The 13,694-nt window shown below is 42.4% G+C and overlaps 1 protein-coding gene across 2 annotated transcripts in view; it reads left to right on the top strand.

The window, feature by feature from the left end:
• The window catches only part of LOC121571446 (dolichyl-diphosphooligosaccharide--protein glycosyltransferase subunit STT3B), a 95,004-nt gene that overhangs the window by 49,457 nt on the left and 31,853 nt on the right, over window positions 1-13,694 (top strand). For both annotated transcript variants that reach the window (XM_041882904.1, XM_041882905.1), the window contains exon 3: window positions 6,848-7,135. In XM_041882904.1, coding sequence (XP_041738838.1) covers window positions 6,848-7,135 — 288 coding nt within the window. The remainder of the gene's footprint in view (window positions 1-6,847; window positions 7,136-13,694) is intronic.

Raw genomic sequence — 13,694 nt, 5'->3', positions numbered from 1 at the left:
CCATGCTGTTTACCAATAGGAGCAGCTGTTGGGAAATCACAATATTTTTCACGGTGAGTTACTACCTGCCGATTCTGCAAGATTTATAGCCCATGCTCCTCCTCTCTTGACGGGGCCTCATCTTTTTGCTGCCCTGTAAACTGTGCACTGAAGCGCTGTGAATAAACTATGACCCTGCTCTTCTCCCAGCTCCCGACATGTCTCTCTGTACTGTAATCACAGTTGCTTAATGGGGTGACGGTTTTTTACCAGCCTTGTTAGTGCAAACCTTTTAAAATGGCTCCCTGTGTTACCTCCATCACTTGTTCCACCAAGGTTGGCAGCTAAAGGTTCCCTGCTGTGTACAGTGTACTTACTCCAGGGTGGTGGGAGAGAAGCGCCGAGCTGTTAAGACATGTCAGCACTCAGTACTATTGTCAGTCGTTTTAGCAGCAGCAGATATTGCAGCGATGGAATATAGGCTAGTAGCAATTGCAGGTGTTGCTGTTAAGCAGCAATGGATTCAGTCATTCTGCACAAGGGATCCGAACTTCCTAACCTGCGTATAACATGTCTATGTGTAGGCAGTGGACCATACTTCTGCTCAGCGTGCCAGGTTACCGGTCACAGTCAGCTCTGAGAGGGCAGCAGGGTTTAGACAGCAGGTGGGTCAGACGCTGGGTACACAGAATGCAAATGCCCAGCAACATGCAAATCAATGCAAAGTGAGTGGAGATCCAGGTTCAGTTCCTGTGGGAGAACTCTGCTGCTCCTAACTTTTTGCCTTGTCAGCTACCTGTTTTCATTGCTAGGTTTATTTTTTTCTCTCCCCCACCAAATGATTAAACGATGAAGGCTAGAAGTGCTTCCCTCAGCTGTCCTGATAATACTTACAGGCTATGAGGTATGAGGGGCCTTTTGAATTTTATCAGGTAGCCTTAATGGTGTAGAAACCTCTATTGCTAATGAAATGTAACAAATCACCTCTTCTGAAAACAGTGCTTCAATGAAGTCCTTGTCAGAAATCACACCAGTTGTGGGAATAATGTAGTGTGGAAGCAAATGAGCTCATACTCTGTCTGTGACAGTCAAGAAAATATAGGGAATGCAGTCCTACACAGTGCATGACTAGGGCTGTTGTGGTGACTGTGTTACAGCCACACCGGCAGTCATGAGTCATGACAGCAGTCAAATTCTACGTGACTGTTGAGTCACGGTAATCTCCTCTTATGCACTCTGGACAAGCATTGGCAGTACCCAACTCTAATGGCCGTCAGGTCACGAATGGCCTTGTGCTCAGCGCTCTATTGTCCCTCAACACTCTGATAGCAATGCAAATGCAAGTGAAAATCATCACCCTTATCAAAACAGTTACGTGCTTTTAAAAACTCAGCTCACTGTGATCGATCAATTTGAAGAAATAACTTCAACAACAGGTTTAACCTGAGTGGAAAACATGGCCATTGTGGATGTTGTTTCAAAGCCTAACACAACGAAATGGACAGCGCTTTCTAAGGTGATTCATTCAAAACACCCATACATATAGAGCTTATGCATAGGCCTATACAGTGCATTTAGAAAGTATTCAGACCCTTTGACATTTTACACATTTTGTTACGTTACAGCCTTATTCTAAAATTGATTAAATAAATAAAAATCCTCATCAATCTACACACAATACCCTATAACGACAAAGAAAACAGGTTTTTGGACTTGAACCCGATCTAACATCTCTGGATAGACCTGAAAATAGCTGTGCAGCGACGCTCCCCATCCAATCTGACAGAGCTTGAGAGGATCTGCAGAGAAGAATGTGAGAAACTCCCCAAATACAGGTATGCCAAGCTTGTAGCGTCATACCCAAGAAGACTCGAGGCTGTAATCTCTGCCAAAGGTGCTTCAACAAAGTACTGAGTGAAGGGTCTGCATACTTACGTAAATGTGATATTTCAGTTTATTTCTTATAAAGGTGTCAACATTTCTAAACCTGTTTTTGTCATTATGGAGTATTGTGTGTAAATTGATGATTTGTATTTATTTAATCCATTTTAGAATAAGGCTGTAACGTAACAATGTGGAAAAAGTCAAGGGGTCTGAATACTTTCCGAATGAGTTCTGACAGCATCATGTCCCTTCCTGCCTCAGACCGCTCCTCCTCCTCCTCACAGGAGAGCCTCAACCGCCCTTAGTCTGCCAAGAGCTCCATTGGAAACACCCTGACCCTGAGCCCAAGCCAGAACCCCCCCCAGAATTTAAATAATGTTTTTGTCATTATACAATACATAGCCTAATAGGCTATTATGCATGGCAGAAAAAAAACATAATAAAAAAACTACTGATTTAAGATGTGTTAGGTACATAATTGGTCAAGCCTAAATTCTACTAATCGCCTATTATGCATACTGGATGGACTGGTTACCTAATGCTACGCTCCAAACTGTCTCCATGAGTCTGGGAGAGAACATATAGACATAGGCGATGCTGTTGGTTCATTGATTGTGCAGGGCGGCTTACAGAGTTAGCCTGCAATTATAGCGAATTTGATTTTGAATCGTCTAGTAATTGGGCATTTTTTATGTTTTCATAATTAATAGGTTGACACATTACCTTGTCGCTACAGATTATCTCACGACCGTGTGTTTCCATCTCCTCTCTCCTTCATTCCTTTCTCGAATGCGCAGAGAGGGGCTGTCAACAATTTCATGAAATGTTTTGTTGTGAAAAAACATGTTTCTATCAGTGTTCCCGAACAGATTTCACTTGATTTACCAAATGAAGCACTGGGTAGCAGCAGGAACAGGGTTGGAGAGCCCATGGCATAGTGAGTTTGGTTGGAATATCACCCGTTGCGCAGCGAGAGGCTGCATGGTCCTCAAACAGTGGTTGATGCGTTAAAGCAAAGGTCACCACTAAAAAGAGGAGGATCCCAGCTGCTACTGTGTAGTTATTTCTCAGCTGCTAATATTAAGCACATGCTTCGCTATAAAACCGGAGTAGCCTACCCGGCATGATTAAAAAACGAACCGTGGGAAAGTGGCCTCCATTCGCTATTCCAAGTGCATACGGATAACATCTATTTTTACCCCTGTTCCTGTACATTTGATAAGGGGCCATTCTAAATCGATTTTTAAAAAACATATTAGTAAAGACTAGTTTAAATTGAGAATAGTCTGATGGGTGAAAACATGATCACTTGATGGAGAGAACGTGTGCAGCCTGAGGCAAGGAACAGAGCGCAAGCTTTTTTTGTCGCATCATGCAGCCCATATATGTTTTGATTTCTAAGACATTCTAAAGTTTGTATCATTCACAACTAAAGTTGCCAAATAACTCTAAATCTAGCGTATAGGACCTGTTTCAAATGATCACTCTTACACTCAACATAGCCACTTCATATGCACACTCGCTCCGAAATGGGAAAAATATCCTTTCTATTTTATTCAGCTAAATTCAATTATATTCTTCTTACTATAAAATCATATAATATAAAATAATGGCACTGGACTTACAGTGAGGGGAAAAAAGTATTTGATCCCCTGCTGAATTTGTATGTTTGCCCACTGACAAAGAAATGATCAGTCTATAATTGTTATGGTAACAACAAAAAAATCCAGAAAAACGCATGCCAAAAATGTTATAAATTGATTTGCATTTTAATGAGGGAAATAAGTATTTGACCCCCTCTCAATCAGAAAGATTTCTGGCTCCCAGGTGTCTTTTATACAGGTAACGAGCTGAGATTAGGAGCACACTCTTAAAGGGAGTGCTCCTAATCTCAGCTTGTTACCTGTATAAATGACACCTATCCAATCAATCAATCAATCAGATTCCAAACTCTCCACCATGGCCAAGACCAAGGATGTCAGGGACAAGATTGTAGACCTACACAAGGCTGGAATGGGCTACAAGACCATCGCCAAGCAGCTTGGTGAGAAGGTGACAACAGTTGGTGCGATTATTCGCAAATGGAAGAAACACAAAATAACTGTCAATCTCCCTCGGCCTGGGGCTCCATGCAAGATCTCACCTCGTGGAGTTGCAATGATCATGAGAACGGTGAGGAATCAGCCCAGAACTACACGGGAGGATCTTGTCAATGATCTCAAGGCAGCTGGGACCAAAGTCACCAAAATAACAATTGGTAACACACTACGCCGTGAAGGACTGAAATCCTGCAGCACCCGCAAGGTCCCCCTGCTCAAGAAAGCACAAATACAGGCCCGTCTGAAGTTTGCCAATGAACATCTGAATGATTCAGAGGAGAACTGGGTGAAAGTTTTGTGGTCAGAAGAGACCAAAATCGAGCTCTTTGGCATCAACTCAACTAGCCGTGTTTGGAGGAGGAGGAATGCTGCCTATGACCCCAAGAACACCATCCTCACCATCAAACATGGAGGTGGAAACATTATGCTTTGGGGGTGTTTTTCTGCTAAGGGGACAGGACAACTTCACCGCATCAAAGGGACGATGGACAGGGCCATGTACCGTCAAATCTTGGGTGAGAACCTCCTTCCCTCAGCCAGGGCATTGAAAAAGGGTCGTGGATGGGTATTCCAGCATGACAATGACCCAAAACACACGGCCAAGGCAACAAAGGAGTGGCTCAAGAAGAAGCACATTAAGGTCCTGGAGTGGCCTAGCCAGTCTCCAGACCTTAATCCCATAGAAAATCAGTGGAGGGAGCTGAAGGTTCGAGTTGCCAAATGTCATCCTCGAAACCTTAATGACTTGGAGAAGATCTGCAAAGAGGAGTGGGACAAAATCCCTCCTGAGATGTGTGCAAACCTGGTGGCCAACTACAAGAAACGTCTAACCTCTGTGATTGCCAACAAGGGTTTTGCCACCAAGGACTAAGTCATGTTTTGCAGAGGAGTCAAATACTTATTTCCCTCATTAAAATGCAAATCAATTTATAACATTTTTGACATGCGTTTTTCTGGATTTTTGTATTGTTATTCTGTCTCTCACTGTTCAAATAAACCTACCATTCAAATTATAGACTGATCATGTCTTTGTCAGTGGGCAAACGTACAAAATCAGCAGGGGATCAAATACTTTTTTCTCTCACTGTAGAAGCATATCCTGTCAGCTAAATGAACAAGCCTATGGCATGGAGCATAGCCAGATAACAACATACAGTTGGTCAACTCATATTCTGTTCTTCTGAAAAATACCTGCCTAAAATAAATAATGGATTTATTGTTATGGTGTGTATTAAATGGGTTTATTAGACTTTTTCAAATGTAGATGTTCCAAAGGCGTGCCTCAGAGCCTTGTATGTGTGGAGGCCTGGAGATGCTAAACGTGTTTGTTAATTCATGGTAAATTACCGTGAGACTGGAAGTCATCTGCATGACAATAACCGACTGATAAAGTTTAATGACCGCCACAGCCCTATTCATGTCAGATCCCTAAAGGATTGACTGAGTTACAGTACATCTCCTAATGATTGGATCATGTAGTACCTCTTGAAGTGCATCTTGACTGTATCAAATGTAATCCATTCCATGCGGATTGTGAAGTACACCCAAGGGTTGCCCGACTTTCTCAGGCATTCCAGAACTACTTTAACACCTGAACGGTGTGTCACTCTGCCTTTTCTTCAGATTGGTATTCCCCAAAACCCTTTGGTGCTAGTCTGCATTCATTTTAGCACCTCTCCCGTCTCCGAACAGGGACCTAAGCAGTGTGTCGCACCCCACCTCTGCATCCTTCCTTCTTTATCCCGCCCCGTCATCAGCTCTCCTTCTCTCCCCTCTCTTTATTCAAACTGCTTCAAATAAGTCTGACAGCCGTCATTAATTGTGTATGATAACGCAAGTCCCTTTGCACAAGATGGGTCACACCGTTTGTAGAGGGAGGAGCAGATATCATTTAATGTGTCAGTGAGTGCCTCTGCGGTTCCCACGTCTTTTCTCTCCCACTCTCAAGGGGGATATCTGCCAGCCGCTCCCTCTCCAGCCGTAGATAAGATTTGAGGGCTGAATAAATGTGACACTGTTTAACCATAGGGCTCTGTCAAGCCAATAAACCACCCTTTGTTACTGTAAAGAAATGGACCAGGCACATTTTTAAGCTGACGGGCCAAGATTCGAAGCTATGTGGGGGAAATACAGACTACAGAGAGCCCAGCATCTGTTGTTCTGGGGGCAACCAAACAGCGATTACTTTAGCATTTGTTTTAACCGACAAAGTGTTAGCCTAGGCTCTAGGTCAATCCTCAGGACGGGGAGACTGGGTTGGATGATTTGGGTGAGCGGCGCAATAAGACAATGGTTGATAGAGTTTAGCGCTCCTAGGCTGACTAGCTAATTAGAAATGAGGAACACGGAAGGCAGAGATGACCCATTGTGCCCTGGACTCGTCTCTGCCTGGCATAGCATACATCAGGCTATCACTCACACTTAAACATAGCCCCTCTGACTTCAGAAACGTTTCACACAAGCCTAATTAGGTCCGGTCTCATGCGTTATAGACCGAGAGCTGTAAGGTTTGGCTGTTTGAGGCCTCAGCCTTGAACTGGGCAATTAGTCCTCATATGGGTGGAGAAGATCTCCTTACCTGGTTTTCCCCAATTGTAAATCCAGAGCGGATTCAATTAACTTGACTCACTCTTGTGGTATGTCAAGCAAGTGGATGCAGCAAGCCAACACTTGCTTGACGTATCACTCTCCTGCCTGACCTGTGGAGTTCCAACTAACTGCTCGATGGATAAGTGACAATACATTAGGGTTCATTAAAAGTTTATTCCCATTCATCAGTGTTTTGCATTTTATATCCAGGATAAGACAAGTATCCCATCCATATGCTTGAAGGTGCCATAAATGTTCCATTACAGTCCCTCTATCTTGTCTCTTTCTCTCTCCAGGTATATCCAGGTTTGATGGTCACCGCAGGCCTTATCCACTACGTACTGAACCTGCTGCACTTGACGGTGCACATCCGGGATGTGTGCGTTTTCCTGGCGCCCGTGTTCAGTGGCCTGACGTCCATCTCCACCTTTCTGCTGACGCGGGAGCTGTGGAACCAGGGGGCGGGGCTTCTGGCTGCCTGCTTTATCGCCATCGTGCCCGGGTACATCTCCCGCTCAGTGGCCGGCTCCTTCGACAACGAGGGCATTGCCATCTTCGCCCTCCAATTCACCTACTACCTTTGGGTAAGCCTGCACCTTCCAGTTTGAACTTTATCCTTTATAAATCCCTTTTAGATCCATTATTTGATTTTAATTTTACGACTACAGGTGTTTCTCAACATTGATACTACCGCGCGCCACACTCTCATGCTCCGAGTGCATTCTCCGAGGATGTTCTCTTGAGTACGTTCTTGTGAGGATGAGAGTGTGTAGAACGCATAAAACATAACATTTGAGAAGCACTCGCACTCCCCCCTACTGTATTACCTCACGCTGCTCCTCCCCTTTCACTGAACCTTCTTCCAGCCAGGCAGCATTTCATTTCGAAGTCAGTGTATTTTCTCTCGCTTCAGATCAAATAATTTCAAAAAATGTTGCATAATTTTGGACGTGATTACGTCAGTGCATACTTTCCGTTGAAGCTTGCATCGATGCATGCTTCAGAATATGTACAAACGGATGCATTCGTGAAGTGCCCTCCGTGCTCCGTTTCACATACTTTGATATGGACTCGTAAACCGCCCCTTGATGTTCTTTTTGTGTGTTGTCCGATCGTATACTCATGGCCCATTGCTGTGAAGAGGGACATGTTCTATTTGACGAGATTTGCAGTCAATGCGCTAATAGGCCCTTTTCACGTGACGTCAGACAACTTCCGTTCTGCCGCGATGCAGGTTATGTTTACATCCGGTGTCGCTTAGGAACGCTTAGCTAGTAGCACATCATTATGGAGTTCACCCAGTCCCTTTCACATCTGCCACCAATACGACTTAACGACGTAGAACGACTTGCTGACAAGTGGTCCCTTACTTCAAGATCGAAGCTTGATAAAGGCTACAAGTTCTTCGTTGAAGGTTACCTGTTTGATTATGAAGGTACGTGTTTATCTTTATTTAGCTTAAATTAGCCCTATGCTAGCGAAGGTTATGAGCTGACGAGTTTCTGTTTTGCAGCCTCTTTTTAATATTACTGCTGTTTGTATCGACCGTAAGATAAGAGTCAGTAATGTATTAATGGCTAATGCTGCGCCCTTTCTCCCAATCACTGTATTGAAACAGTCTCAAGTGTAGTTAACGGTGAGGTGACAGTGAGAGGGGGGATGTTACAGGTCCATGAAGAAAAATGAGGAGGCTCATCGGCTTCAGGTTTCTCAGATAAACAGTTCTCTAACATTATGATAAGATAGGTTAAGATAGATAAGTTGCTGACTGCAAACAAAGGTGCTCCCACGAAGAATCTTAAAACTTGGTCCCTCATCTCTCCTGATCGCCCTCACCCAACGGGCACGTATTTCTCCATCAACAGGGAAATCGTGAAAACTCAGATACGGGAATTTCTGTTTGTTGTTTGAACAAAATGGTACACTGCAATAGCATCTTCTCGAAGATTGTGCCATGCTTCGGTGTTGGATGGGATACTGTTGCGATACAGACACCGAGAGAAAAGAAACAGCTAAATTAACATTCAGCTTTGACCAGGAATCAATATTTATCTAGCTATCATGCACAACAGTATTTGAATAGGTGAGTTACTATACATTCATGAATAAACTAACTGCCTAACAAAGGGTTAGATAGCTAGCTAAGTAAACTTGTTACATTACAGCCAGGCAGCAATGTAACGCTACCTTTAACGTTATCGGTATCTGGTACTAAGTTGTTGTTAGCTAACGTTAGCCCACTTTTAAGTAACTAAGGCAGTGAACAATTATGAATTAACAATAACGTTAGCAAGTTACAAACCATTGCATATACGTAAACATTATTACTCTTAACTTTACTAATTTAACTTAAACGTACCTTTTGGAATTTCTTCAAGTAGCTAGCTTGCTAGTTAGTGGTCAACAGTTGTATTTTCGTTGAGAAGTCTCAGGTTACGGGCGAACGGAAGTGAAGTTAACCTGCTACGCGGAAAGGCGGAAGTTAGATGACGTCATCGTGAAAAGGGCCTATAGCTGCTTTGATGGGGTTAAATTATTGATACACTGAGAACCTTCACTCAGTCTGCTGACTGTCTGGGACATGGTGTGTAGGTTTCAGTCGCTGCTGGTGACCTTTAAAAAAATGTAGCAATCGAAAATATCTTTTTTTTTTTTTTTTTATATACTTTGTTTATTGAATTTTCAGTACCAGCATTTAGTAAATAATTGCACTTGAAAGTTATTTGGTATGAATATGGAACAACAATTTGAAGACAACGATACAGCAAAACATGGAGAGACAGACATGAAAGAAAAAATAGACATTAAGTACATAAATAAGATAAAACACAAAAAAAAAAAAAAAAAAAAAAAAAAGGAAGAATATCTGTTTTGATCCAGTTGTTATAGGTCAGCTAGCACAGTTATTACCGTCCTTAACATCCGAGATGTCGTATATGCACATACCAGGCTTCTTACATCACCAATATATAAATATACATCACTCTGGAACTGCAGGGAAATGTATTCTTTTGACATAAGAAAAGAAGGGGAGCCCACTTTGCATAAAATTTGTCTACAGACCCATTGAGTGTCTGTTTTATTTTCTCCAACTTTATGCAATTCAAAATAGATTTAATCCAAAGAGCATGAGAAGGGGCTGCAGAGGATTTCCATCTAAGTAAAATTAATCGTCTCGCTAACAACGTGACAAAGGCAATTACATCCTTATTCATTTTGGTCAATTGTATTGTGGGTAAGGAAACTCCAAATAATGCAATGAGAGGGTCTGGCTCGATCTGTGTGCCGCTTAATTCTGAGAGTGTGTTAAAGATGTCTTTCCAGAAACCAACCAGAGATGGGCAGCACCAAAACATGTGCACATGATTAGCAGGGGACTGGTTACATCGAACACAATTAGGGTTCACATCCTTGTAAATTTTTGATAGTCTTGCTTTGGTCCAGTGGGCCCTATGAATGAGTTTGCATTGGATGAGGCCGTGTCGAGCGCAAATAGAAGAGCTATGTACCCTTTTTGAGTGCCTCTTCCCATAGTTCATCAGATATTTCCTCACCCAGTTCCTCCTCCCAAGAGGATTTGATATTGTTTAATGAGATGGCTTGTAGTGAGCAAATTTGACTATAGATTATTGACATTGTGCCTTTCTGATTAGGAAGAGGGGTGAGAAATGTGTCGAACTGTGTTCCACTAGAAAGGTTGGGGAATCCTGGATCTATGCTGCGGATGTAACTCCGGACTTGTAAGAATCTAAAAAAATGATGTCTGGGGAGACCAAATTTAGCTGATAGTTGTTGAAACGTACTAAATGTATTGTTAGTATACAGATCTCTGAATCTTTTAATACCGAGATTAGACCATGTTGAGAAAGCACCATCAATCATAGATGGGGGAAAAGCTGGGTTTGAGGCTACCGGAGCCAAGGAAGAGGTTGTTTGAAACCCAAAGTGGCGCCTAAATTGATTCCAGATCTTCAATGTTGTTTTGACACATGTATTGTTGGTGAAGGAGGAGTAAGGGCCTGTAATAGAGGAGTGAGCGAGGAAGACAGTGATGCCGGTGTAGACGAGGCAGCCTCCATCTCCAGCCAAGTTGGGGGTGGGAATATTACTCTGCTCTGCAACCAGTACTGAATGATCCTAAGGTTAGCGGCCCAATAATAGAATCTGAAATCTGGTAGAGCTAGACCGCCGTCTGGTTTGGGCCTCTGCAAGAGCTGTTTTCGCATCCTAGGAGGCTTTTTGTCCCATATAAAGGGTAGAATTAGGCCGTCGATCTTTTTGAAAAATGTATTGGGTAGAAATATTGGAAGGCACTGATAGAGGTATAAGAATTTAGGGAGAGTATTCATTTTAATAGAGTTAATTCTAGCAACTAAGGAGAGGTGTAGCAAAGACCACCGTTCCAAATCGTCCTTAGTACGGGTTAAGAGAGGAGCAAAGTTGGCTTGAAAAAGGTTTTCAAACCTAATTGTGACATGTACCCCGAGATAAATAAAACTGCTGTGTGCTATTTTAAATGGCAAGTTATGTAAAGGGGATTTTTTTGCAGCCATGTTAAGTGGCATCAATTCACTTTTACTGAGATTTAGTTTATACCCTGATATGTGACCGAAGGATGCGAAAGTGGCAAGGGCAGCAGGGACAGAGACAGAAAGATTGGATGTGTATATTAATAAATCATCTGCATATAAAGACAGTTTGTGTTCGTGCCCGTATCTGACTATGCCTTTGATGAGGGGGTTGGAGCGAAGTGCTATTGCAAGTGGCTCTATGGCGAGGGCAAACAGTAAGGGACTTAAAGGGCAACCCTGACGTGTCGATCTTTGCAGAGGGGAAGCGATCTGATTGAGTGTTATTAGTCCTGACAGAGGCTTGGGGGATGAGTACAGAAGTTTTATCCAGGTCATGAATTTGGAGCCAAAGCCAAATTTATTTAGAGTGTAAAAAGGTATTTCCATTCCACCCGATCAAACGCTTTCTCCGCGTCCAGGGATATAATGGCTTCAGAGGTATTGTTGACAGAAGGATTGTATATAATATTAAATAATCTTCGGAGATTGAAGAATGAGTGTCTATTTTTTTATAAATCCTGTTTGATCCGGAGAGATAATTGATGGGAGGACTGTTTCTAGCCGCGTTGCCAGAATTTTGGCTAGAATTTTATAGTCCACATTTAGCAGGCTAATTGGACGGTATGATGCACAGTCAAGAGGGTCTTTGTTTTTTTAAGAATAACACAAATGGTTGCTTGAGTGAGAGTATGTGGGGAGAGCACCATTTACAAATGCATCATTGTACATTTCAATTAGAATAGGGGCTATTTTGGTGATAAACTTTTTATAAAACTCTGTCGGGTAGCCATCAGGCCCTGGGCTTCTCCCAGATTGAAGGGATTTGACAGCGTTAGACAGTTCTTCAACAGTGATCGGCTGCTCTAATTTTTTTACCAAATCCCGGCCGACCGAAGGCACAGATAGTGAGTGGAAGAAATTATCCAATTCCAGTGTATCCGCTTTACTTTCAGAGGTATATAGAGACTGGTAAAATCTCTTGAACTCCTCATTGATCCCCCCAGGATCTAATGATATCCCAGATGATGTACGAATTTTTGTAATCTGAGATGATGATGATTGTTGACGTAACTTGTGAGCTAATAATTTACTGGCTTTCTCTCCTTGTTCATAGTAAGTGCTCCTAGACTTGACAAGCATTTCAGTAACCTGGTCTGTTAATAGTGTGTCAAATTCTGCTTGCAGAGTTAAACGTTCCTTATAAATATCTGGGGATGGTGAAACGGCATAAATGTCATCTAATTGGGCAATACAGCGTGTTAGCATAGATAACCTATTCCTTTTCAATTTGTTCTCATGTGCGGTGTAGGAGATAATTTCACCTCTGATATAAGCTTTCAAAGTTTCCCAGAGAGTAGACGCAGAGATGTTTGGGGTTCTATTTGTAATCATGAAAAAGTCGATTTGACTCAAAACAAAGTTGACAAAGTGTTCATTACTGAGCAGTTGGGTTTTTAGTCGCCAAGGCGGTCGCTGATTGTCAACATTTTGAAAAGCTACTTCCATAGTAACAGGGCGTGGTCAGATACAACAATTGGGTTATATGAACATGAAGTTATGGAGTGGAGGAGCCGGTCATCAACAAGGAAGTAGTCTATGCGCGTAAAAGTGTGGTGGACCGATGAGAAAAAAGAGTATGCTTTCCCAGCTGGATTAACCATTCTCCAAGGATCTGAGACTGCGAATTCAGACATAAAGGTTCGAACAACTCTAGCTGAGGTTGATAGGGTGGTAGGTTTAGTGGAGGATCGATCCAATTGTGGGTCTAACCAACAGTTAAAGTCACCTCCTAAAATCAACATATGGGTGGACATATCTGGGAGTGTAGAGAAAACCGATTTGAAAAAATCACCGTTGTCCCAATTAGGAGCATAGATATTAACAAGAAGAACCTTTGTATTGAGCAGCCTACCACTGACAATTATATATCTACCATGGGGATCTGCGATCACCTTAGAACATGTAAAAGGTACCGATCTGTGAAGTAAAATAGCCACCCCTCTCGCCTTACTCTGAAATGAGGAATGGAACACCTGACCCACCCATCTGCACCTAAGACTTGAGTGTTGTGATACCTTCAGATGAGTTTCTTGGAGAAAGATGATGTGAGCTTTCAAATGATGAAGATGGTGTAGTACCTTACTACGTTTAACTGGGTTATTTATGCCCCTGCAGTTCCAAGTAAGAAAATTAAAGCCATTCCCTCCAGCAGTATGGGCTACACTAGGCTGAGTCATATCTTAAGAGAGAGAGAGGATGTGTAAAGGACAAGGTACAATGTAAACTGAAGATCTTAGTTGAACCTAAAAGCGCAAATGTAAAAAACAAAGACAAACGAAGAGGCACAAAAAACATATACAAACTATATACATGAACAAACCCTTCCCTCACACCCGCCCTTGCCGAAGCATCTCCCCAAATGAGATGCAAGCAAAACCCTAAATACGAAGAAAGTTTAGAGCTAAGCATGATAACTCTTACTCTGTGCTACCTAAGATTAGTGACCATTTAACTAGAGTAAGCCAAACATGAATAGAATGGTCCCCAATAGAGTCTAAGGAAAACTATCCTC

The sequence above is a fragment of the Coregonus clupeaformis genome, chromosome 8 (genome assembly GCF_020615455.1).
Source record: "Coregonus clupeaformis isolate EN_2021a chromosome 8, ASM2061545v1, whole genome shotgun sequence".
Taxonomy (NCBI): Eukaryota; Metazoa; Chordata; class Actinopteri; order Salmoniformes; family Salmonidae; genus Coregonus; species Coregonus clupeaformis.
This window is presented reverse-complemented; position numbering and strand designations above follow the sequence as displayed.